General features: G+C 44.5%; 1 protein-coding gene across 3 annotated transcripts in view; it reads right to left on the reverse strand.

Moving 5' to 3' along the window:
* Window positions 1–1,365: 1,365 nt before the first annotated feature.
* Window positions 1,366–25,262, reverse strand: part of LOC111873727 (facilitated trehalose transporter Tret1) — a 35,781-nt gene continuing 11,884 nt past the window's right edge. For 2 of the 3 annotated variants that reach the window (XM_023868662.2, XM_023868661.2), the window contains exons 2-8: window positions 21,561–21,660; window positions 17,381–17,516; window positions 12,579–12,845; window positions 9,555–9,673; window positions 7,870–8,262; window positions 6,134–6,423; window positions 1,366–2,713 (exon numbers count right to left, since the gene is read on the reverse strand). In XM_023868662.2, coding sequence (XP_023724430.1) covers window positions 1,921–2,713; window positions 6,134–6,423; window positions 7,870–8,262; window positions 9,555–9,673; window positions 12,579–12,845; window positions 17,381–17,516; window positions 21,561–21,656 — 2,094 coding nt within the window. In that variant the 5' untranslated portion in view covers window positions 21,657–21,660 and the 3' untranslated portion in view covers window positions 1,366–1,920. The remainder of the gene's footprint in view (window positions 2,714–6,133; window positions 6,424–7,869; window positions 8,263–9,554; window positions 9,674–12,578; window positions 12,846–17,380; window positions 17,517–21,560; window positions 21,661–25,262) is intronic. The other variant, XM_023868663.2, reaches the window with a different exon arrangement.

The raw sequence follows: 25,262 nt of genomic DNA on the forward strand, positions 1-25,262 counted from the left end.
AAAAGGTAAAGATATCCATGTAACAGGCCGTGGAGGCCCATAGGGTTGTGAGACGTCGAGGCTTCCACATTTATAGATAATCGGCTCACAGATGACGGCAAGATCGTCAGCCTTACCCTCCGACCGCCCTTTACCCCAGGTAGATCGTGGTACTCATTTTTGTTAGAGGCTGATTCGACCCGAGGGCCATAGTGCGACTGGAAGGATTAGGACAATTGAAATAATTGTAATAATTCTGTAAGATTACTAATAAAAAGTTTTATTCAAAATATAAATTTTGTTATAAGAAATTCTGCTATAAAAATTGTAATACTGATGAGTTCACTATACATAGGAATTAGATATACCACATCGACTTCCGGTTTCATTCAAGTTCAGTGCAATCTGCAAACCTCACACATGCGCAACTGCAGTAGCCAGTAGGTACAGGCTGGCCCTATGAAATTTCTAAAGTCCAGTGGTTACTGTACATACCACCTGCTTTAACATACTAAATCTCAGCCAGGAGCTCCGATCACTAGACCACAGAAGTTCGCCGACAAGCGGCGGTTGCTCGGTCGGTATAGTTCACTTGTGGACTCAAGCCATGGAGTTTTTTTCTCGTTGGACTGGAGGTTGGGTGGGTCCCGAAGCCACTTCGGATGACAGTGAAAAGAAAATTCTGCCCTAGCCGCGAATCGAATCGCAGCCGTCTAGCCCGTAGCCGGTTGGATAGGGGACAGAGTGAAAATAAGCCTTTACTGGGGGCCAGTAACCTCAGCTGATATCAGTCGTCTTTAATAAATTTCCATTCCGAGGCCTGTGTTCTAGTTTGGGTGCTTAGGTTTTGTCAGTACCGCCCGCCTACAAGTATGGAGCCCTCAGCTACTTATGTAAACACGTGGGGACCACGAACTTTCGGACGTAGCACAGAGAGGGCACTAGTTTGTTATGTTCCCACTGCCTTATGTGACGGCCACAGAAGCATGAAGCTGCCTCACCTCCGGTACGTTACTGGCAGATCAAGAAGAGTCTGTCAGAATGAATTACAGATCCTAATCAAAGATGTGTTCCATGCATTAGGAAATGAAAGTTTCAATTCACGCTTTTCCATGGTTCTACGTATAATAAATCACAAAGAAAAAATATTTTGGAAGATAAAGAAACATAGTTCGTTGAAAGAAAGATGATTTTTAACCCTATAAATGGGTTAGTAGCCGGCTTCCCACCGCGGTGGCCCGGGTTCGATCCCGGGTCTGGTCAAGTGGGATTTGTGGTGGACAAAGTGGTGCTGGGGCGGGTTTTCTCCGAGTAATTCGGTTTCCCTTGCAAGTCTTCGTTCCACCAAATTCTCCATCATCATAATCACCCGGGGCAGGCTACAATAGGCCAATCGGTGGGCGCCGTGCCGAGTGGACCCAGTTGGACTCCACCCCCCACTAAGCGAATTAAAAAAATTAACCCTATAAATGTCAAAAATTTCGACCTTCATAAATATTTCTGACAACATGCGACATCTGTTGGAAATTTATCTTAATTAACTAGTCAGTGTATATTTGGATGGATATTTTCATTTATATTGTAAGCACTCACAGACATTTTTGTGTGTCTTATTTAACCTTTAAAAAAGAATATGGAAAACTAAAAAGGCGACATTGCATAACCGGAAATTAAAATTCGGATAAACCGGGACAATTCAGGCCATAGGGTTTAATCTTTGAGACTCATAGGTCTAATGATAAATACATTCGTAATCCAGAGCCAGAACTGAATTCTGTTACGCACGTGAACTTACTTACGATGTGAGCGAAGTCCACTGCTGTGAAACCCTGGCGTCGAGATGTTACAAAACTACTAATGAGAATGCTCAATAAAAATCTCCGTTTCTTTCCAACAAAAATAATATCAACAAACATAAAATTAAATTACCTATTAAATTTATCACATTTGTGTCCTCTCTTCCACCTCTGCCTCATTGTGTACATCCACTTTTTCTTTAATGTAGTTTTCAACATTTTTAGCGTTACTTTCGTCTGTTACTTTGTTTTTGCCACTTCTGACTTCCCCTGTTGTAGGTTCACTTGAGGTTCTTTCTAGCTCTTTTATTTCATCGGATATTTCCTCTTCTGCCGCTTTCTCTTTCTTACATTTCTCTTCCCTAACTTTCGTTTCTTCACGCGTCTCTTCTGCCTCTTCACTCTTCTTGCTTACATCTGCAGTGGAGGGCATCCGGTCTTGCAGATCAGCTGTAGAGGCTGTAAACGCGGTGTCCAAAGTTTCTGTGCTTGTTCCAGCTCCGTTGCTTACATCATTACTAGAAAATGATTTGCTTGCCTTGTTTCTTAAACTCTGGGTTTTGAATAGTGTGTTATTTATCATCCTGTCTTCATCATTACTGTCAACCCCGTTCCCCTTTTCTATTACAACGGAACTTGTAGAAGGACTAAAGTTTATGGATGGTTCTTTTGATGTTTCGCCTATGATCTGTTTCTTCTTCGGGATTTTACCTCTCATTCCTTTTTTGTAAAACTCCTCGATGTCCTCCAGACTCCGCCCTTCTGTCTCCGAGAATGTCCAGTAGATGACAAAGAATCCGACGAAACCAAGACAACCATACAGCCAGAAAACTCCGTGCAGGCTAAGTGCTGAATTCACAGACAGAAAGGTTTTGGAGGCCAGAAATGCCAGCATGTAGGAACCAGCCGCTGCTATTCCACTTGCCAGCCCGCGGCTCCTGAAACAGACGTTTCGGCTGCTTAAGGACCCTTCTCATTACTTACTTAAGGAACTGAGCCCTTATTGAGGAGCTGCCAATTCTGCAACTACTCAAGAATTTCCCAACACTTTATGAAACCCGAAAGTTCATTACCGTGTTCGCAAGAGCCCTCCACTGGTTCCTATCCTGAGCCAGACTGATATAGTCCATACCATCCCATCCTATCTCTCTAAGATCCATTTTAATATTGTCCGCCCACCTACGCCTTGGTCTTCCCAGTGGCCTCTTTCCTTCTGGCTTCCCCACCAATATCCTATATGCATTCCTCTTCTCCTCCATTCGTGCTACATGCCCTGCCCACCTCATGCTCCTTGACTTGATCATTCTATATATACTTGGAGAAGAGTACAAGTTATGAAGCTCCTCATTATGCAGTTTTCTCCAACCTCCTGTCACTTCATCTCTCTTCGGTCCAAATATTCTCCTCAACGCCCTGTTCTGAAACTCCCTCAGTCTATGTTCCTCCCTTAATGTCAGAGACCAAGTTTCACACCCATACAGAACCACAGGCGACCCTTCTGATTGCCCATCCAGAAACCGCCGCTTTTAATTAATTGTTTACAATCACCTGCAAAGCATCACATTTTGTTACTTAACATCATCTCTAAAGAATCTAATATTATTGCTTACGGTCACCAGCAAAATGTATCAGTTTGTTGTTTAAGGTCACCTGAAAATCATCTCTTATTCCGTAAGTTTTTATAAATAGCATCTTATTTTATTTGGGTCTTGCGAAAAGCATCTCAGTCATTTGCTTCAGGTCATCAATAAAGTACCGTATATTTTATGGTCTATTCCTTCTAAATTCAGTTCGCCTCCGCTGCACAGATCGAGTAGATCTGTAAATGCTGTATTTTCAATCGTCTGTTTAACTCTATAAAGACTCAATTTCTTAAAAATATATAAATATTTCAAATATACAAGAATTCAATCCGTACCTCACAGGAAACACATTACGTCTCCGCTACAAAGCCCAACCGGTTAATGCTGTTTAGGGAAACAGTTGCTGTTTACTGTGAGAAACATATGAAACACACAGATACACTGCGGGCAGAATTCAGAGTTTCTATATGTTAAAGCACGTGGTACACATAGTAAAAAGGAAAGGTAAAACTATCCCTGTAACAGGCCGTGAAAACCCATAGGGTTGTGAGACGTTAAGGTTCCCACATTTTCTAGACAATAAGCTCACAAATGGCGGTGAGGTTGTCAGCCTAATGCGCCGGCCGTCCTCTACCCCCCAGGAAGATTCCTGGTACTCATTTCTGTTAGGGGCTGAGTCGACTCCAGGGCCATAGTGCTGCTGGAAGGATTAGGTCAATTGAAAAAAATATCCACCCATCGGGACTTGAACACGCGACCTTCCAGCTTGTAGCATAATGCCTCAAGCAACTACGCTACCACATGTCCCTGGTGCATATAGTAACAGCTTGGTTTTAAAGGTCAAGATAATCTTCAAAGTTTATTATTTGAGTGGTTATTAATCTAATCAGCAAGTAACCAAGTGTACTTCAATGTTAGGACGTCGTCAGAATACCGCGTATTATTGTCTTTAGACCACATGTCAAAATGACTTGCCTGATTGGTCGTCAAGGTGACCTGCAAAGGCCGCTTGCGAAATGATTTATTTCGTTCTTCAATTACGAAAATAAACTGGCCTCCGTTATGACGTTGTTCAGACCATGTTTTATGAGAATACATCAATCGCTTCAACATTTATCTGGAGGTACTGTGTGGTACGTTGTGATACTATAAGCGTGCCGCTTATAAAACGAATGAGTAAGGTTAGAAAGTACCACACGAGAACTGAACTACTTGTTCCTGCTCTACGTACATAGGAGCGAGCCTTTCACCGCGCTGGTTGCTATAACCCAGAGGGGTACAAATATTTATTCACATAAAATATTTTTCTGACCGCCTCTGTCGTCTACTGGTCAGAGATCCAGAGGTCCGGGGTTCGATTCCCGGCGCTACCAAATTATCTGAGAAGTAATGTGTCTGGAACGGGTTCCACTCAGACTCATAAGGATAATTGAGAAGCTATTTCAAGGAAATAGCGGCTCCGGTCTAGAAAACGGGAATTAGCGGCCGTGGGGATTCGTTGTGCTGACCACGCGACACCCTCTATCCGCTAAAGTTGGCACAAACTTCGCCGACAAGCTGCGGTCCTCGGTCGGTATAGTTCGCCTGCATACTAAATCCACGGAGTTTAAAATATTTTGCTTCTGTTCGATTCCTGTTGAGGTCATTGGATTTTTCAATTTACCTAATCCTTCCAGCCGCACTATGGTCTTGTACTCGCATAAGCTTCTAACAGAAATGAGTACCAGGAATCTTCCTGAGGGGGGGGCCGGCGCGTAAGGCTGACAACCTCACCGTCATCTGTGAGCCGACTGTATAGAGAAAATGTGGGAGCCTCGACGTCTCACAACCCTATGGACCTCCACGGCCTGTTACAGGGATAGCTTTACTTTTATAGCTTAATTTATTCTGTTTTATGAATTATTTCATTATATATTTTACAATTTTATTGAGCGAAAAGTGAAAACTAAGACAACATAGAGGTTTTACACATTTATTTAGCCAAACTTATATTCTTTTGTGTGATCCGGTTCATGCTCATCTCATGAAGATGAGGGGTGAGTCACTTGTCAGCTTCTGCTGTCTTCAACGCTACATAACCGTCAGCTATGTTGCCTCTTAGGGGTCGCTTAATGGCTTTAACGTGAGGACAAAAGACGTAATCGAAGAAGTGATATATATTGAAACGCGTTAAACCTAAACCACGCTCATCAAACTCGCCTAAATCACGGAACTGTCCCACTCCTGTTATAGAGATGAAACATTACTCGTAATTTCGTAGGGTTTTAGGTTCTCACACAGAGGATATGACGCCGTGTACTCCGTTAAAGTTCGACGTTTCGGAGGAACATGTCGCCTCCTTCTTCAGGGTATAAAAATAAGCCAATTAAGTAACCAGCGTGAAGGCCGCGTCATAGCTCAAGCGGTTAGTCGCTGGCTTCCCACCGCGGCGGCCCGGGTTCGATCCCGGGTCTGGTCAAGTGGGATTTGTGGTGGACAAAGTGGCGCTGGGGCAAGTTTTCTCCGAGTACTTCGGTTTCCCCTGCCAATCTTCATTCCACCAATTGCTCCACAATCACCCTCACCTATCATCTGGGGCTGGTACAATAGGCCAGAAGTGGCCGCAGTACAAGGGACTTAGTCCCACTAGCAATAAAAGAAAACAGAGTGAAAATATGTGGCAATCAGAGTCATAATCCTTCGAAACATCCGTTGACTTTCAACGGACTATAATCCCAGACGATATAACCTTTCTTTACTAATTTCATTTTTAATATTCGACGCTGGAATATTTACCTGAAGGGGAACACCTCGCTGAGGATCATCCAGGGAACAGGGAGCACTCCGATGCTTTGCATTAACGCATAGACCACGAATAAGGTCAGGGGTGCCCAGGAAGCAACGTGGCGCGTGCCGGCTGTAGCCACTTCTCCTGGCGAGATAACAGCAAAGGCGTAAGATCCCAGAAGGAGGGCCGCCATGGACGCTACAGCCATTGAGACGAGCGACAATGGGCGCTTACCCCACCAAGCCACTCCTACCATACATACCACGTTGCCTATTAGACCAACCACGCCAATTAATACCTGCAATCGGACATTAAACTGAAGAGTTAGACTGCAATAGTCACTTTCTAAGGATTTAAACTGATATAGGACCAACAGGACGGGAGATACGAACCGGATTCATCTGGGCAGGTTATGTTCCACCGAGCAAGTGGCTCGGGATTTGTACTTGGGAGGTGCTCGGTTGAAATCTCGGTCGGCAGACCAGCTATCGTGACTGAAGTTTTTTCGTGGTTTCCTTCAGTCCATCCATAGAAATACCAGGATAGTACATTAATATACGAAGACAATTTTCTTCCAGATCTTTTAAAATTAGTCAGCCATTTTACCATTCGATATCACATAGTCCAGATACTGGAAGAGCTGTAAGTAAGCCACAGAAAGTTTGGGTACGGTTGTCTGCTCTTGCCAATATTGCTTCCCAGCTAACTTCATGGAGCTGAGCCCTTCTTGAGAAGCAGCCAATTGTGCAGCTACACACTAACTTCTCAGCATTTTATGGAACCCGAAGGTTCATTACTGTGTTCACAAGGGCCCTCCATTGATCCCTATTCTGAGCCAGATCGATCCAATCTTATCAACAGTTCTGGAAACTGTATATTGAAATAGCTCTATCCCGGAAACCGTTCAGAATAGGACACATGTACATATACGAGTATACTCTTTGCTTAGAATGACCGATACTATGACCTCTCAGAATATTGAATTATCCTACTAGGAGATGATTTCTGATCTTGTAGGCTTGTGCGTATTATCTTATTCTTTTTATTGCTAGTGGGGTGGGACTAAGTCCCTTGTACTGCGGCCACTTCTGGCCTATTGTACCAGCCCCAGATGATAGGTGAGGGTGATTGTGGAGCAATTGGTGGAATGAAGATTGGCAGGGGAAACCGAAGTACTCGGAGAAAACTTGCCCCAGCGCCACTTTGTCCACCACAAATNACTCGCTTGCTCGGCGGGACTGATGGTACGCACCATTTATCGGTAGGGTATAGAGACTGGTAGAATATCATAGAGGGAAGCACAATAGATCAAACTGGTCGCGGTGCATGGGGAAACCCACCCTCTCTAACTAACTAACTAACTAACTAACTAACCGCTTGAGCTATGCGTATTATCTTACTGTGTATGCATGTTATGTCCTTGTCAGGCTGGATTTACTTAGGTGACAGCTGCAGGATTGAAACGGAGCCATACCAAGGGTAACGACGTAACTTAATCCATTGCTTTAACTGATAAACTAAAGAATGGGATATACGAAAGTGATAAACGTGATGAAGGAAGGGGGCGAATAATGAAGTAAACGAAAGAAACATTCTCCGTTGAATTTAAACTAGCTTTTCCACTAATAACCGTCCCGCTGTTGGCGTGCAGTTTTCTCAGCTGGTCACCCAGCCGAACACTGACCACGACCAATGTTGTTGTGCTAAAAGCGAGTTAGTTAGTCAAGCTGTTCGCTACACTTACAGTGACCCAGTAAGCGTTTATGGGCAGTCCAAATTCCTCGAACACCTGAACCATGTAGGGTCGCATTGCAGTGAAACCTGAAGAGTGCTGGAAGAAGAAGAACATGAGAACCAATGAGAGAGGTCTCAATGTCTGTGGCTTCAACAGCTCCCGTAATTTCCTCTTGAAGGCGCTATCTCTGGAGGATACGTCCGTCGCCGTCGCGACGCCTTCGTTCTCCGCTGTCTTGTACGGCTCGTCTTTCAGCTTCTTAATGTTCTCGGAGTAAAGCACCAGATCGTTGAATTCTTTCTTGACGGCGCTTGGAGGGACCCATCCCCGGAGCCAGCACAGCGACCTTTCGGCCTCTTCGAAACGGCCCCTAGAGAGTAACCATATTGGTGTTTCCGGCACCTGAAAATTAACCTTTATTGAGTACAAGTAGAAGTAAAAGGAAAGGTAAAGTTATTCCTGTAACAGACCGTGGAGGCTCATAGGTTTGTGAGGCGTCAAGGCTCCCACATCTTCTCGACAGTCGGCACACAGATGGCGGTAAGGTTGTCAGCCTTACGCGCCGGACGCCCTTTACTCCCCAAGAATATTCCTGGTACTCATTTCTGTTACAGGCTGAGTCGATTCCAGGGCCTTAGTGCGGCTTGAAGGATTAGGTCAATTGAAAAAATCAACTTAATCGGGAATCGAACCCGCGAGTTTGTAGCATAGTGCCTCAACTAACTACGCTACCGTGTGCACCACTGATGCTGTTTTTTCAGCTTATCTAATTAAACTGTTAGATATAATCTGGATTGAAATATTTTTTTATTGCTAGTGGGGTGGGACTAAGTTCTTTGTACTGCGGCCACTTCTGGCCTATTGTACCAGCCCCAGATGATAGGTGAGGGTGATTGTGGAGCAGTTGGTGGAATGAAGATTGGCAGGGGAAACCGAAGTAGTCGGACAAAAACCTGCCCCAGCGCCACTTTGTCCACCACAAGTCCCACTTGAACAGACTCGGGTTCGAACCCGGGTCGCCGCGGTGGGAAGCCAGCGACTAACCGTTTGAGCTATGGCGCTGGGTTGAAGTAGCTCACAATATGGTTAAATTAGGGGCTTCTTTGCTTATGGTTATGAACGTTGTAATCCTCCTCGCATGAGATTCTGCAGACACACTAATATTCAGCCAGTCCAAAGCCTGCCAGCATTCCAGCCTAACACACCGTCACTCAACCACTCCATCAGCCAGTTCTTCACTGTTTTACGCAGCTGGCCAGTCCTTCACTCTTTCTGTCATACAGCCATACATCCAGTTTCTCTTCAGCCAACTTTTCACTCTTTCATCAAGCCATCCAGCCATTCACTTAGCCTGTCTCTCACTCTATCATTCACTCAGCCAGTCATTCAGTCACTCTGCCAACAAGCCTTTCGCTCTTTCAGTCAGGCAAACAGTCATTCACTTAGCCTGTCTCTCACTCATTCACTCAACCAGGCATTCAGTCCATCAGTCTACCAGCCAGGCAACTAGTCACTCAGCCTGTTTGTCACTCTTTCGTTCATTCAACCAGGCATTCAGTCTGACTCTCCGGCAGCTAGGCTTTGACTCTTTCAGCTATGCATCCAGTCACTCACTTAGCCTGTCCTTCACTCTTTCAGTCACTCAGGCAGACGTCAAGGCAGTCAGTTCTGTAATCAGTCATTGGCCTGTTTACCTGGCTTATTGCGATCACTGCGGCGATGGGTACAGCAGCGCTGACTCCGGCCGCCGTCGTCCAGTGCGTCAGAGAACCCAGCAGGTACACAAAGCTAAAGCCCAGCTGTACGAATATGCCTGCAAAACAAAGCATCTTCATGTAGAACATTTCCATAGAAGCCTACGTCATACAATATTAGTCCTCTTCTGATGTAAGACAGACATGCAAGTACGTGTAGCAGCATTACAGTATCAGTGAAATAATCCTGCCCCGCCATCTCTGAACAAGTTAGGCCAACTACATATCCAGTTGATCTACAGCATCTAGAGGTAATGCTCGATTCGAAAATTCATCTTAGTGCCTCAAATCACTGAGCGGCAATAGGATTGGCTTGGGCAATCTGGGGGGCGGGGGGATTTTCCAAAAAAAAATTCGTAACACTAGATTTAAAAGCTTCCAAAAGAATTGTAGTTTACTTTTTTCCAATTTTATTTTATTAATTTAAAATGGTTGTATACTAAACCAATAAATGTGCGTGGGACTGCGACAGCAGCTGCGGGGCAATACGAGCGGGCAGCTTAGAGGGAGCATTGCGGGAAAGCACGTCGATTCCAATCCATCAATTGCCCCAACATACCCTGCTATGCAGTCCACATACTGGGTGCACTGTTAAGTAACGCCCCACAGAATCTCGATATAAAAAGATAAAAGTAAAGCTACCCCTGTAACAAGCCGTGGAAGTCCGTAGGGCTCTGAGATGTTGAGGTTCCCACATTTTCTCAAAGATGGCGGTGAGGTTGTCAGCCTTACGCGCAATATCATATCAATATCATATGGGTATACAAGATTTGAAGTTCTCACAGTGGTGGTCATGAAGGCCATGTAGTCCGTTATCTACCTACTTCATGCTGGTTCCTATCTTAGTTATTCTTAGACCTTGAAGATGGAGGCGAGATATTACCCCGAAACGTCCGCTGACTTTCAGAAGACTACACGTTGTTATATCACAGAAAACAGGACTCTTTAGCATCATATATGCTTTGCCATCACAACACAACCCTTCGGCTCTTGAANCACAGAATGAAATCCTATGTCGCCCTCATTAACTGAAGGTGACAACTTGTACAGCAGCGTAAGAAACTGTATTATCGGTGTAGTAAGGAAAGTAAACAACAATATCATATGGGTATACAAGATTTGAAGTTCTCACAGTGGTGGTCATGAAGGCCATGTAGTCCGTTATCTACCTACTTCATGCTGGTTCCTATCTTAGTTATTCTTAGACCTTGAAGATGGAGGCGAGATATTACCCCGAAACGTCCGCTGACTTTCAGAAGACTACACGTTGTTATATCACAGAAAACAGGACTCTTTAGCATCATATATGCTTTACCATCACAACACAACACTTCAGCTCTTGAATATAGTTCCAGCAGCGGCTATAATGAGGATACGAAGCCGTGTGGCTGAGTATAAATTTCACGTCTCGAAAGACCATACAGCATCCATCTTCAGGTTAGAAGATATGCTCAGCAAGCAACGAGAAAGGCACTTGCGGCTTGCTTCTTGCTCGTTATTGACTTGCTCTTCGTTAGGGCCGCGCCATAGCTCAAGCTGTTAGTCGCTGGCTTCCCACCGCGGCGGCCCGGGTTCGATCCCGGGTCTGGTCAAGTGGGATTTGTGGTGGACAAAGTGGTGCTGGCGCGGGTTTTCTCCGAGTACTTCGGTTTCCCCTGCCAATCTTCATTCCAATATATTCTCCATCATCATAATCACCCGGCAGGCTACAATAGGCCAATCAGTGGCCGCCGTGCCGGGTGGACCCAGTTGGACTCCACCCCCCACTAAGCGAATTAAAAAAAAAATAAAAAATTACTCTTCGTTACTGAAGATGGAGGTGACATGTTTCTTAGAAACGTTGGCGTAACAACCCGCAAGGCAGCAGTCTCTAATATATCAGCTGTTCACATTAGTCAGATTAACCCGATTTAATCCTTATTTAATATGAATCATATTATTTAACTTGAGGAACAGTGATAACTCAGTCGGTATACTGATGGAGTACGAACTGGACGGACGGGTTTCGATTCCCAGAAGGGACAAGTTTTTACTCTACTCCACAGCGTCCAGACCGGCTCTGAGGTTCACCCACTCTCCTATCCAATGGGTACCGGAGGCTCTTACCCAGGGAGTAAAACGGCCGGTCCCTGAAGTTCTCCACTCGCCTCCATCTAGTGCCGAAGTCAAGAACGGTGGAGCTATACCTGCACTCCCGCATACGTCTTCATGATGTTGTGTTAAATTGCCTAATTAATTAAGCACAGGCACAACTTCTCCTTTTTATTTTATATGAAAATTCCCTCTCTAGTCTAGTGGTCAGAGTTCCTGGCTACAGATCTAGAGTTCCCGGGTTCGATTCCCGGCGCTACCAGATTTTCTGAGAAGTTGTGGGTCTGGAACGGGGTCCACTCAGCCTTGTGAGAATAATTGAGGAACTGTTTCAAGGACATAGTGGCTCCGGTCTAGAAAACCAAGATTAACGGCCGTGGGGATCCGTTGCGCTGACCACACGACACTCTCTATCCGCAAAAGTTGACACTAACATCGCCGACAAGCGTCGGTCGCTCGGTCGTTATAGTTTGCTTGCGGACTACAGGCCACGGAGTTTGTTTTTTATGAAAATTCCCACCATGGTGGCCTAGGTTCGATCTCAGGTCAGGTCATGTTGGATTTATGGTGGACAAAGAGGTCCTGGATGGGTTTTCTTCTAATATCTGTTTCCCTTGTCAATTCTTATTCCACCAACTGCTACACACTGTGATTAATCGTCCAATTATCCGATACTGTGTCTCAGTACTCAGAGCGTCTTTAAAAAAACAACCAAAAATGTATAAAAATAAAGTTGGACATTTTTTTGTGTTGCGTGGCTGCAGAGTGTAGTAATTACCTGCGTACTGCGTCAAGGAAACAATGTTTGACTTGCATAATTCAGAAAGTACTTATGCTACTATGAAGCTAACACTTTGCCTTCCTACTGCTTGCCTGAATATGAAGTCAGAACGCCTCTCAGCTTTGGTTGGCTGATCTCTCCGACGTAAGTGATGACGGGCGCCTCCACAAACCCGACGCCGAGTCCCATGATGACGGCTGCGAGGTACAGCATTGGCACCGAACTGGCAAAGCAGAAGATGAACCAGCCGACGATGTGAGGAAAGTTGACAAGGATCAAAGATTTCTTTCGGCCCAAGCGCTCAAGTACAATACCGGACAGAACACTTCCCAGCGGTTGACAGATGTACATGATGCTTCCTGTAACACGGCCGGACGGTCTGAAGCAAGCAAAATAATGTCCTTGGCGAAATTAAGACCAGATTCATTTGGAAGAATTTCTTTGCATCAGTCACTTCAGAATATCATATCTCTCCATAGTCTGTAAAAAAAAAAAAGAACCTTACACAAAACTGACGTTTCAGAAGAAAATGCTCCTTCCATTATGAGGATTGAATGCTGAAACCTGAGCAGATTTGACGTGGGAGGATAATACCGCCTGTTAATACAGGTTCCTCTGTACGATACATGATAATACAGAGTGATTCTACATTACTGTCGCGGTTTCCGACAATACTTTAGAATCACCAAGTAGGTCTTGGCGTGTAGTAAGAAGCTTTTGTTGATCTGTGTTGCTTTTGGCTCTGCTTTCTGACTCCGTCTTACTCTTTTACAGTGAAGATGGAGGCGATATGTTTCTCCGAAAGTCGGTCTACATGGCGTTGTGCTCAATAAGACAACACTTTTTAAGCCAATTTTGTAGAATGTAGAATAACGTACGTAGGATAGGCCTACATGTATGAAGCAGCGTGTACCTCCGAAACGTCAGCCCATAGAGCTACATGGAATCACAATCCAGAAGGTCACAGTCTTACCAGTAAGTGCCTTGAAACCACATAACTTACATACCAGTGCAATTTTGTTCATTGTTTTGGATGGGTCTGTATACCTTATCATTAGATATACGAGAACGTACATTGTAGGTCGCACTGAGGCGCTCACAGTGGGTAACATGAACGGTACTGCCATATAGGATGTGACGCCGTGTAGTCCGGTAGACATCCACTAACACTTCGAAGGAAAATCCCACCTCTATCTTCAAAGACGAAGATTAAGCCAAGCAAGAAACTTACAAGAGGCAAAATTCAAGCAGATCGGAAGATGGAAATGGTGACAGTAAGTTCCTCCGAAACATCGGTGAAGTTATACCCGACTACGATGCTTTAGTCGGTAGAGCGATGCGCTACGGGTTGGACGACCGTGGTTCAATTGCCGGCAAGGGGAAAGAGATTTTTCTTTATCCAAAGCGTCCAGACCGGCTCTGGGGTCCACCCAACCTCCTATCCAATGGGTATCGGGGGCTCTTTCCCGGGGTTAAAGCGGCTGGCTCGTGAAGCAGACCACTCACCTCGATTAAGTGTCCACGATAAGAATGGTACGAGTAGAGCTATACTTCCACTCTTCCATTCGCCTTCATTGCGTGTTGCTTAATCGACCAAGTACAGGGGCAATTTTACCTTTGTCTTTTACACGACATTACAACCTGGATGGCAGTAAGTACTCCACATATACTGAATGTGTTCCAGAGCAGGATGCGAAGGGGAACAAACAAGAGTATGAAGTGGCAGGGAAGATGCACGGCAGCATGAGCAATTTATACAAAATATTTATAAACTTCAGTTGACGCTAGCAAGGAGGTTTGGTCTACGTAGAAGTAAGCGCAGAGAAAAATATGAGCATATGTTGCTGTATCGTCATCAGAATGCAGGGCACATTCAAGACATACAGATAGGTAACAGACCCATTGAAAATGTGGCACAGTTCAAATACGACAGTAACAAATCAAATTTAGATTCAGGCTGAAATTAAGAGGAGACTGAACTCGGGCACTGCTTGCTACCATTCAGTCCAGAAGCTTTTGTCTTCTCGTCTGCTGTCCAAAAACATAAAAATTAGAATACACAAAACTATAATTTTGCCTGTGGTTCTGTATGGGTGTGAAACTTGGTCTCTGACATTAAGGGAGGAACATAGACTGAGGGAGTTTGAGAACAGGGTGTTGAGGAGAATAGTTGGACCGAAGAGAGATGAAATCACAGGCGGTTGCAGAAAACATCATAAAGAGGAGTTTCATAACTTCTACTCTTCTCCAAGTATAATTAGAATGATCATGTCAAGAAAGATGAGATGGGCAGGGAATGTAGCACAAATGGGGAGGCGCGAGATGCATATAGGATATTGCTGGCAAAATCAGTATGAAAGAGACCACTAGAAAGACCAAGACGTACGTGGGTGGCTAATATTAAAGTGGATCTTATAGAATTGGGTGGTATGGACTGGATTGATCTGGCGCAGGATAGGGACCAGTGGAGGGCTCTTGTGAACACGGTGATGAACTTTCGGGTTCCATAAAACGTTGGAAAGTTCTTGAGTAGGTGTGTGACTGGTGGCTTCTCAATAAGGGCCCGGCTCCGTGAAGTTAGTTGGGAAGTTCTTGAGTAGGTGTGTGACTGGTGGCTTCTCAATAAGGGCCCGGCTCCGTGAAGTTAGTTATTTAATAAAGACTCCTGAAGGAAAATGGTAACATGGGCATCCCAGAAGTGTATGGGAGGAAAGTATTAAATGCTAGAAGGTGGAAGGATGGAATGAAATAGGATGTGAGAGGACGGGCTGGATTTAGTTGGCGCAAGATAACTCCAATGACGGGATTTTGTGTTAATGATACCGAATCACTACAGCCCACAAAAAATAAGAATTTCTTCATCACTTAAAGAAGTTTTAAGTCGGTGCGTTGCGACATTTTGAATTCAGATGCGTTTCTGTACATTTAGCAATAAATAATTGTACACACAAATGTGGCAATGACAATGCGATATTATTCATCTCTGCCTTGACACCGTATCGACCGGTAATAACTTACATTTCTTTGTTAAATTACCGCTGGTTTCATATTTTGCATTTGTTGAATTCTGTGATTTTAGTTATTCTTATTTTCAAATTTAAATTTTTTTTACGTACTCAGACTTGAGGTTCTTCTGTCTCCTGGCATGTGACGCCTTACATTCTGGTCCAGACTATGCAGCGTCACACGCAAGTAGACAAGAGACTTAAATCTTTGTTTTTATGCAGGAATTTTGCCTGTCGCAGTTTCTAAATATTGATAATCTGTAAACGAATCGGCTATATTAAAAGATCCATTAAATTAGAAGGTTGAAAAGCTCGTAACAAAACTCCGTGTCAAGTTTCTGTGTGGCAGGCCCAGCTGAATATTGTGTGGATCATAGTTGCTCTTTCGAGAATGCTCCACCCGGAGATCATGAAGTCAAGTAGGTGGCATATCACACCGCTGCTCTCACGCGGCGTTGCAGACGGAGGCGACATCTATGACCTAAAATGTAAATCTCATGTTCGCCGAGGTAACTCGAAGATAGTGGCGTTATCTGATGTTGACAATCAGAACTTCATGAGACGAGGTTAACAGCAGGAACGATTCCCACGAAAAAATACGAAAAGAATACAGGATATATAACTCGGGATAGGATTATATCAGAGCAGGAACCTGGGAAGATGGGCCCCGCTACAGCTGAGCCCACCGCGGTGACCCTGGTTCGAGCCCAGCTCAGACTATGTGGGAATTGTGGTGGACAAAGTGGCGCTGGGGCAGGTTTTCTCCGAGTACTTCGGATTCCCCTGCCAATCTTCATTCCACCAATTGATCCACAGTCACTATCATCTATCATCTGGGGCTGGTACAATAGGCCTGTAGTGGCCGCAACACCAAGTGGACTCACCCCACTAAGAATAATAAGAAAACATAACCTGGGAAGATTGGTTGATCCTCTCATACAGGAGAACATAGGGAAAAATAGTATTTCGCGACATTTCAGGTTCTGACGGCAGTTTTGGTACAAAGGAACGAAAGGTTCGGGAGACATCCCCCAAAATGTCTGTGCCTTACTGGCAGACAACGTAGCATCGCATCCAAGAAGACAGAAATTTTCAAACAGAACTCGATTTCATTAGAGAATTTCATGTTCCTTTTTATCTTCTCGTCTACGCTTTATTCTTTCATCTTCTCTTCCAGCCCATTTCTGTCTTGTAGGATTTGCAGTTCTCACAGCGGTTGTTATGAAGAGCTCTGTTTTCTGGGCTGTAACGCCATGTATTCCGTTGAAAGTCAACTGACGTTTCGGAGGAGCATGTCGCCTCAATTTTCAGGGTCTAAGAATAAACCAAGCAAGAAACCTGCGTGGAAGCAGGCGAGCCGAAACATCGGTTGAATTTCAACGGGCTACACGACGTTATATCCCAGAAGCGAACCATCCTTTCACTCTTGCTGTTCCTCCCCGATCATTATCTCAGTGTTTCTTACTGTTCTTTCCCTCCTCCGCCATTTTCTTCTTGTGCCATAAGGATTCAGAGACGATCCTCTCTCCTTGCACTTCCTGTGTCATTCTCTTAAAGTGACCACAACACCTCTTACGGATTTCTCATGCGCCCATGTATTTAGCGGGAGCACGCGGTAGCGTAGTTGGTTGAGGCACTGTGCTACAAGCCGGAAGGTCGCGGTTTCGAATCCCGATTTACCTAATCCTTCCAGCCGCACTATGGCACTGCGGCCGACTCAGCCTCTTACAGAAATGAGTACCAGGAATCTCCCTGGGAGTAAAGAGTGGCCGGCGCGTAAGCCTGCCTACCTCACTGCCATATGTGAGCCATTGTCTAGAAAATGTGGGAGCCTCGACGTCTCACAACCCTATGGGCCTCCATGACCTTTAGTTTACTAGTGTACTTACCGAACCACGAAGTCTGCTCGTTGTTTAACGCCAAAGGGTCCGTGGTGTTCTGTAGCTTCGGAATGGCGATGGTTGGAAACGCTACCGTCATGCCGAGATCCAGAAGTATCATGTTCTTGGCTGTACTCGCCAGCACCTGTCCACAAGTACACAGTCGTTTGCTTCGTAAGTCGGTACAGGCTAAGGTAAAGCGGGGTCATGTTTCGTAAGTCGGTACAGGGTAAGGTAAAGTGGGGTCATGTTTCGTAAGTCGGTACAGGCTAAGGTAAAGTGGGGTCATGTTTCGTAAATCGGTACAGGCTAAGGTAAAATGGGGTCATGTTTCGTAAGTCGGTACAGGCTAAGGTAAAGTGGGGTCATGTTTCGTAAGTCGGTACAGGCTAAGGTAAAGTGGGGTCATGTTTCGTAAGTCGGTACAGGGTAAAGTAAAATGGGTTCAGTTAACTTCATATGAAGAGACAACTTGGAAAGCCAGGCAATAGATGGAATACAAATATGTTTCTGGATATTATACATCGTCTTTAAAAAGAACACAACGTTTCGGAGACTGGTTTCTGTCTCCGTCTTCAGGTGGAAACTACTCATTTTGGGCCAATCGATAGTCAGTCCCTAACTCCGAACACCTGCAGCAACATCAGATATGGTATACAAGCCAAGCACAGAAAAACCATCTACGAGAGCTAAGACAAAACCTTAAAATAATAAAAACTCCACACGTATGAGGCCTTGCACCAGAGAATTATCATAATAGAAGTTGCCGCTGGAGAGACAAATTCTTCGCATGGTACCAACACAAAGAAAAACACTAATATTTACTTCTGCTGTGATAACAGGCGTCCAGATGGAGAAGATGTCCAAGCTGGGTTGACTGATCGGATGGTCCATCAGAGACATGTGGGCGAATTCCTTGCGTTTCCTGTATGTGGCGTGGAATTGTGATATTAAAATGTATCTTGGCTGACTAACTAAATTCCATTCATTACAAATTATGAGGCGTCTCATCAACCCGTTTTCTCCTGCCTCCTGTTGCTTTCTCTGTCTTGAGATCAGGTATTCTCCTCGGCGCTTTGATCTGAAATAGCCTCACTTCCTTATTCAGAACGAGACCAAATTTCGCACCAGCGTGAAATGGACGTCAGGTTTATGTTTTGATTGGACTGATTGGTACATTCACTCGTCCTTTAATTTAGTATTTTCAGTTCATTTGAAGGAGAAAGCTCTAGATCGCATCAAGTGGAGGAACTGTTTTGGAAGAGACTGTGGACCTGTCGTCTTGACAGATTACAGATGAATGAAGTTAAAAAGCGATACATTTCAGGACGAACTGAAAAGAATTTGTGGAAAGAAGCGGTCGCGGCACTTGCATGAAGAAACTCAGTAAATCTACGAATATCTGACAGGATAACAGGTCTCCTGCCTATCGAACCCAGGCTCTCCCATATATGAAGAGACCGTTAGCAACATGAAGACGCGATGTTGACGGAAGAGACCCAAAACAGGGAAATAAGTGGTGCTTTTGGGCTGCCAATACGTCTTCACAGCGGTGATGATTAATTAAGCATATGGACAATATATTATCTATCTGTCTGTCTGTCTATCTGTGGCTCTACAGCCCTTTGTTGAACCTTGGCCGCTTTTTCTTCAGTTTCTTAATCTATACACATTCGGTAGGACTCCTTGAATCAGGGATGAGCACATCGCAAGGCCTCTACCTACACACAGGACAATATAAACACAAAATAAACGCACACAGACATCCATGCCTCTAGTGGGATTCGAACCCACGATCCCGGTTTTCGAACGAGCGAAGACAGATCGGCGGGGTATTGTACTGCTATATGAAAAATGATTATTATCTTCTGAGACGTGACGCGATGTAATCTGGTACATATTTGCCGAAGACACTGCTGTCTTATCTCAATAGTAATCTCCCACACGGTTGAACTATGATAATTATTCTCGTCTGGGATTTGGTCTTTATCGTCGATTCAGAAGAATGTGCTGCTTCCATCTTCAAGGTAAAGAGTAAGCCTTGTGTGAAAATAGTGCTACAGGTATGGGAAGAGCAAGTACCGGAGCCGCGAGCGAACCAAAGAGTCGCTCGCTGTTCCCGTAACTCTATTGCTTTGTCCGGGCCTCCGAAGTATCGGTAAGGCAGAAGACTGTAACCTTCAGAACAAAGTTGTGTTTGAGAGGACTGACCCTCGCGATGTGACCAAATGAAGAGATTCTTATGTCTCTGAGGAAGAGTTCCCGGACTGCTCGGGAGATTGTGCTATGCAGAAATGATCCATATGTATCTGTACACTTCATTACCGTATTCACAAGAACCCATTCATCCCATCCATACGTATACCTATATGAGTTACTCTTTAGAAGCACTCAGTAGCCTAGTTGGTTGAGGCACTATGCTACAACCCGCAAGGTCGCGGTTTCGAGTCCCGATGAGGTCATTGCATTCTTCAATTTACCTAATCCTTCCAGCCGCACTATGGCCCTGGTGTCGACTCAGCCTTTAACAGAAATGAGTATTAGGAATCTTCCTGGGGGTAAAGGGCGGCCGGCGCGTAAGGCTGACAACCTCACTGCCATCTGTGAGCAGATTGTCTAGAAAATGTAGGAGCCTCGACGTCTCACAACCGTATATGCCTCCATGGCCTGTTACAGGGATAGCTTTAACTTACCTTTACCAAGCCCCTTATTATTTAAAAATAATAGGTTTAAAGTTGACGTTTTTAATAGGTTCGAAAAGTCTTTAACATAAAATCTACAAGGGTTGGATAAGCAGTAGTGGCAACACTGCTGTAACATGAATGATGTACGTCAGGTGGCACTAGCGCCGTCTGTAGCTGATAGCAGAAGTTCAGTTGAAGTAGTGTAGTCAGTGGCTTTGGTTGTGTTTCATTGAGCTGCATTGTGCATCGTCTTGAAGTGCAGGAGCCCAGTTCATGCCCCCTAACAACATGTTTATGAAACAAGAACAACGCTCCTAGATAAAAATTGAAGTTGCACGAGGTCGTAGTGCACAAAACTGTTATCAGGGACTGCGAGAAGCATGTGGTGATGCTGCTTTGCCATATCGCACAGTGGCACGATGGGTGAAATTGTTCCTTGAAGGGAGGGATGCCATTCAGGACGATCCCATGTGGACAACCACACAATTCAGCTTCTTGCTTCTTTGCTGGATGTCGATCGTCGATGGGCTGCGCAGGAGTTAGCTGCTGAGGTAGGCGTATGTCACAAAACCGTGCTCCACATTCTGCACGATATTCTTGGATACCGCAAAATTGCAGCGCGTTGGGTACCCCATACAATGTCCGAAGTGCAACAATGGCCACGTTATGAATTGCACAAGACTTGTTGGACCGGTACCAGAGGGAAGGTGACGACTTCCTTGGAAGGATCGTCACTCTGGACGAAACTTGGGCTCGCTAATACGACCCGCACCTGAAGCGGCAATCAAAGGAATGGAAGCATCCTGACTCTCCTTGTCCAAAGAAAGTGCGCCCTACACAGAGTAATGTGAAGGCGATGTTCATTGTGGCATATGGCACTGATGGAGTGATATTGCACCACACTGTACCTCAACGACAGACAGTAAACGCTGCCTACTACTCCAATTTCCTGCGTACTCATCTTCGTCCAACACTCAGGAGAAAGCGACGACACTTGTTGGCAACGAACCCCATCATCCTTCATGACAATGCAAGGGCTCATGCTGTTGACGCTATCAAGGATCTCCTTCGCCGCTAGCAATGGGAGATACTGCAACATCCGCCATACTCACCCGATATGAGTCCGTGCAGTTATGATCTCTTTGCCAAAATGAAAGAACAACTGCGAGGGACACGTTACAACACAAAGGAGGAGATTATTCGTGCTGTAGGGCGGTCACTGCTGGACATCAACAGAAGTGGAGGCGCTGATGGTGTACGACGCCTTCCACAAATTTGGGAGGTGGTACACATGGGGGGCGATTATATTGAAGGAATGTAAGTGTGTTTACCTCAGGTAATAAAGTCATTTCAGAACTATAGAGGTGTTGTCACTACTTTTTATCCAACCTTTGTATATCAAAACATAGGACAGAGATCCAGTTACAGAAATATTTTTAATGTTCCTAATTATAAATCTGTAATTGATGCAAGTTCAGTTACACATACGTATATTCAACTCCTACCTGGGGCAGCGCAGTTCGGAAACGTCCAGCCGTCTTCACAGACTCCTCCTCCGTGGTTATAATGGCATCACCTCCAGGCACGCGTGACTCTGCCATCTCCCTAAAAATGAAACACCCTGTATAAACAAATAATACAGGTCCATATATTTGTCTTCAATTCGTCTAGATTAGCAAATATACAAACAAGAAAACAGGTGGACGTAAGTCACCATGTGTCTGCATATTTTTCCACTCAGACGTACAGGGGGCGTTGAAATAAATTTTCAGGTTCCAAGTGATCGGTTTCATTCTCAGAATAAACAACTCCTTCACTAACACTGCTAATCTATGTAATGGAGATAATATGTTTTCTTGGAGGTAGAAAATGAATCTTTTAATATAACTTAGACGGACTTCGAACTTCATAGGGTGCATTATAAATCAAAGACGCCCGGATGAATTGAGTCCTCTGTGATCTCAGATTCTCACCGTTCAAAATTTCGATCTTCTGGGATATGACGCCGTGTCGTTTCTGCAGAGAGGAACCAACATTTTGAAAAAAAATATGCTAGCGCCATCTTGACACGCCAGAAGATCATAATCTTGGGTTCAGCCCTGTTCAAGAGCTACCATCACGTAATTCAGTCCTCTCAAACAATATGGCGTGACTTGATCACATACTTAGACAGAGAAATATTGTAAATGGCGTTATTAGTTCGACAGCTTGACGCGTAATGTTTTAAATTAATGCTGATTTCAAAGCGTAGACACCTTAAATCTTTAAAGCCCAGTGGTTACTATACGTACCACCTGCTTTAACACACCAAAACTCTGTAATCGGCCTACAGAATGTATCTGTGTGTTCCGTATGGTTCTCATAATAAACAACGACTATTTCCTTAAACAGCGTTAACCGGTTGGGCTTTGTAGTGCAGACGTAAAGCGTTTCCTGCGAGGTACGGACTGAATATTATTTAGAAGAGAGACAGCCTTTGAAGGGTTAAATACGACCATACGCTTCCGTACTAGATACTTTACTTGCTACGTAATATAAGTTGCTCCAGAACCAACTTACGTATATTTACGCGCAGCGTGATATTGTTTCGTTTTGATACAGGCCTATACATTTCTTATTGCACAGTAAAATTAATATTGATAACTGGAAATTTTATTTGAATTCCTCGTCACGGGCAAGAAAATTTTCCTTTCCTCACAGCATCTAGACCGGCTCTGAGGACTAATCTAGTGGGTACAAGGCAGGCGGGGCTTGAAACTATGATCTTGTGCCAAAATTAAGTGTGCGACGAACTGTAGCTCCACTCCCTCATAAGTCCTCATGGCGTGATGTTTACCTACGTGAAGGGACATTACCTTTCAAATACTCTCGAGAGGAAGTTACAGGAGAAAAATACACGATGGGGACTTTTAAGTGATGTCACCATCATCAGAATTTACGTCTTTCTATGTATATATATGTCTCATGTTTCGACAGAACAGCAAGGAAGCTGGTGCTCTGTCTGGACCAGTGAAAATAGAGGACCAAGAAATTTGTTCAAGGAAAGAAACGGCCCACTCCTTCGTTAATTCTTGTTCTATTTCCCGCCTTCGTCGTTTAAAAGGAAAGATGGATTTGTGGTTCCTTATTTCCAGAACAACCGTCTGTCTGTCTGTCCCTCTCCTATAACTTTTAAACACGGATTTTCATGAGACTTAGTACGTTGAGTAGTATCATTTGAGGCTACTTCCCCCTTTACTTTCTAAGATGATACAACGAAAAATATCAATATGACAGTCAACATATACTCCCCAACACTCAGTCCCCAAACATTGGTTCTTCATGTAGGATGAGAACTATCCCTGTACCAGGCCGTGGAGGCCCATAGGGGTTGAGATGTCGAGGCTCACACATTTTCTAGACAATCGACTCAGAGATGGCGATGAAGATTCCTGGTACTCATTTCTGTTAGAGGCTGAGTCAACCCCAGGGACATAGTGCACCTGGAAGAATTAGGTTAATTGAAAAATACAATGACCTCAACGGGAATCGAACCCGCGACCTTCCGGCTTCTAGAATAGTGCCTCAGGCAGCTACGCTTATAAAGTGGAAATCAAAATGATTACATGAGCATGTTAACGTTTCTGGTTGCAGTTGTGATACGTGAAAATACGAGTATCAGAGTATCAGACATATTCACAAGGAGCGGCCTCCGTAGTCTAGAGGTAACGTTCCCACCTCATGACTCGTAGTACGCGGGTTCAAATACCCGGCGGAGGTCGTCGAATTTTTAAGGGCGGAAAAATTCAGGGAACAAGTCCTCCGGGAGGGACTTTAAGCCGTGGGTCCCGTGTCGTANGACGAACTCGCTTGCTCGGCGGGACTGATGGTACGCACCATTTATCGGTAGGGTATAGAGACTGGTAGAATATCATAGAGGGAAGCACAATAGATCAAACTGGGCGCGGTGCATGGGAAAACCCACCCTCTCTAAATAACTAACTATCTAACTATATTTACAAGGCAATGACATTTTAGATTGTGATATTATGGGTTATGATACCGCATAATTTCATATTTAAGTTAAAACCGTTTCGAAGAAACCTGTAACAATCGTCTTTATTGTGCAGCTTTCTGACTCCATCTTGAGGAAAGGTTGGTAGCCCCCTACGAAACAACGCGGTTCATATCCCAGATTAACACAATATTAATCCGAGCCGGATGATCATTCATTATCACCAATATAACCTCTGGGTCTGATAACACACCAGAACTGCTACGTCTGTTTTTCTGTATGACTTCGATGTGTGGTGACAGAAAACTTTCGTGCCATTCTTCCCAGATGTTCTAGCCACCAAACTGACTGAAGCGGTAACGGCGTTCGATTTTATTTGGGAGGTATCCGGTTCGAGTATCACCCGGGATACAGGCTCTCCTAACTGAAAATTTTCGTGGTTTTCCTAAGTTACACCAGGCATGTCAATATTAAAATTAGACCACGAGCTCTTGTTTGCACACACTTTTCAAATTATCTCAAGTGATAACACTTCTGAATTCCATTCGTGGAGAGTCCATGTTCGAAACTTGCTCGGGGCACGGATTTCGTCGATTTTCCTAAGTCCCTCCATGAAAATTCCTGTATAGTGCTTTAAAATTGGGCCACGGCCGCTTCCATCCAGGTACCTTTTAATTAAAAAAGATAAAACTATCTCTGTAACAGGCCGTGGAGGTCGATACGGTTGTGAGATGTCGAGGCTCCCACATTTTCTCTAGACAATAGGCTCACAGATGGCGGTAAGTTTGTCAGCCTTACGCGCCGGCCGCCCTTCACGCCCCACGAAATTCCTTCAGATTAATTATTCAATTCATTATCCAGTCATTCCTGGTTTATTTTATGGTCCGAGTTACAGAGTCGTTAAGTAAGCTATAAATAAACGAATAAATTTAATTTATATCCTCAAGAGACCTTGCATGCCACTTCCCACGTCATGTAAGCTGTGAGCTGTTTCCCACGTGACTAAGAGCAATATGAGGATTGCCCCGAGTGCCCAACTAATGAATCTCTCCGCTTTGTGCATTATGACGAGAGAGAGTAGATCAGGCTACGGCGGGACAGAGTCCTGGAATTTTCAGCGTCTGGTTGAGGACTTTAATGACCAAGAACTGCAGTCCTCAGGATGTAAATTCTCCATGACGACAGTCACTTCATATTGATTGTTTCCTGCTGA

Source organism: Cryptotermes secundus, unplaced genomic scaffold, assembly GCF_002891405.2.
Source record: "Cryptotermes secundus unplaced genomic scaffold, Csec_1.0 scaffold31, whole genome shotgun sequence".
Taxonomy (NCBI): Eukaryota; Metazoa; Arthropoda; class Insecta; order Blattodea; family Kalotermitidae; genus Cryptotermes; species Cryptotermes secundus.